Source organism: Wasmannia auropunctata, unplaced genomic scaffold (genome assembly GCF_000956235.1).
Source record: "Wasmannia auropunctata unplaced genomic scaffold, wasmannia.A_1.0 LD271221.1, whole genome shotgun sequence".
Lineage (NCBI taxonomy): Eukaryota > Metazoa > Arthropoda > Insecta > Hymenoptera > Formicidae > Wasmannia > Wasmannia auropunctata.
In genome coordinates, this window is record NW_012091669.1 from 1 (window position 1) to 1,171 (window position 1,171).

The 1,171-nt window shown below is 45.2% G+C and overlaps 1 protein-coding gene across 1 annotated transcript; it reads left to right on the forward strand.

The window, feature by feature from the left end:
• Positions 1 to 6: 6 nt before the first annotated feature.
• On the forward strand, positions 7 to 1,166 carry LOC105462082 (the record flags this gene model as incomplete). The annotated part of the gene is made up of 2 exons (XM_011708609.1): positions 7 to 136; positions 268 to 1,166. Coding segments are annotated over exons 1-2 (933 nt in total), but the record flags the coding sequence as incomplete, so codon positions are not given.
• Positions 1,167 to 1,171: the final 5 nt, after the last annotated feature.

The following is a 1,171-nucleotide window of genomic DNA, read 5'->3' on the forward strand; positions in this document are numbered from 1 at the left end:
AATTCGCGTATCGATTTCGTGACAGTTGATCCAGATTCGAATGTAGCAAATTTTTCGCTGGCAAAAAATACTTACCTACCTACACTTGGCAGAGAGGATTCGATGAGAACGCTGTACAAACAAATCGACAAAGAGTGTAAATTTCTAGTATCGAGTAACTCCGTTCGCTTTTTAAATTTTTCTCTTTTTAATGCCTTTTATATATTTATTATGATTAGATTATAAGCTCTAAAAATAAAATTGCATTTTGATCGTTTCACGCTTCAGACGAGCGAGGCGATATAGATCGCGAAGTAGAGAACGTGAAGTCGGCATGGCAAGCGTTACGAGAGGAAAAAAGCTGGACGAAGGGCAAGGATCGCATCGACAGTGTCCGAATGAAAAAATTATACGAGACACTGGAGAAGATGACATCTAAGATAGACAGCGTTCAGAGAAATTACATGGATCCCAAGGCGAATCATTACTTGCGCAGAAGCGCGACCAGCGTCCTCCGAGCGAGCAGCAAGCCGAGCTTGCAGGAGGAGGCCGAAATTGTGAGAAGCATAATTTTTCCCGACAGAAAAGGATCGACAGCGAGGATCAGATCGGCAGTCTCTCGTCTGCGAAACGTCGACAGCGAAATAATTGACAATGATACAACGAGGGCACGAGTCGACGAAGCCGCGGAAAATATTTCCGCGGATATACAGCGGAATAAAAATTTCCCTACTGCGAAAAAGCGGTCCGTATACACTGAAGCGCACGACGTCGCCAATGATATTAGATCAATTCGTGCAACTGCCTCGAATGCTTGTAATAAAAAACAAGATACAGCCATTGTAAATGTAGTGAAGCCGTTTACGGACGATGGCAAGACGAGGGCGAGGATCAAATCGTCCATCGAGGAGTATCTGCAGCATTACAGCGACAATATTCACAAACCAGGTGTCGAGGGGAAAGAGGAAGAATATCCTCGAGATGTGAAACCGTCGGCAAGCGACATCGCGGATATTCTGGCGAGTCACAATATTGGCTCGCACGTGCTGTACGAAAATTTCGAGAGACACAGCGACGACTACGATTCGACGGAGGATTACACGAGCGAGAACGACGCAGAACGCTTTTGCTCGAATACCGTGACTAATGCCACACAAGCGACGTCTGTTGATATTAGCCAAGAGAATAGAAG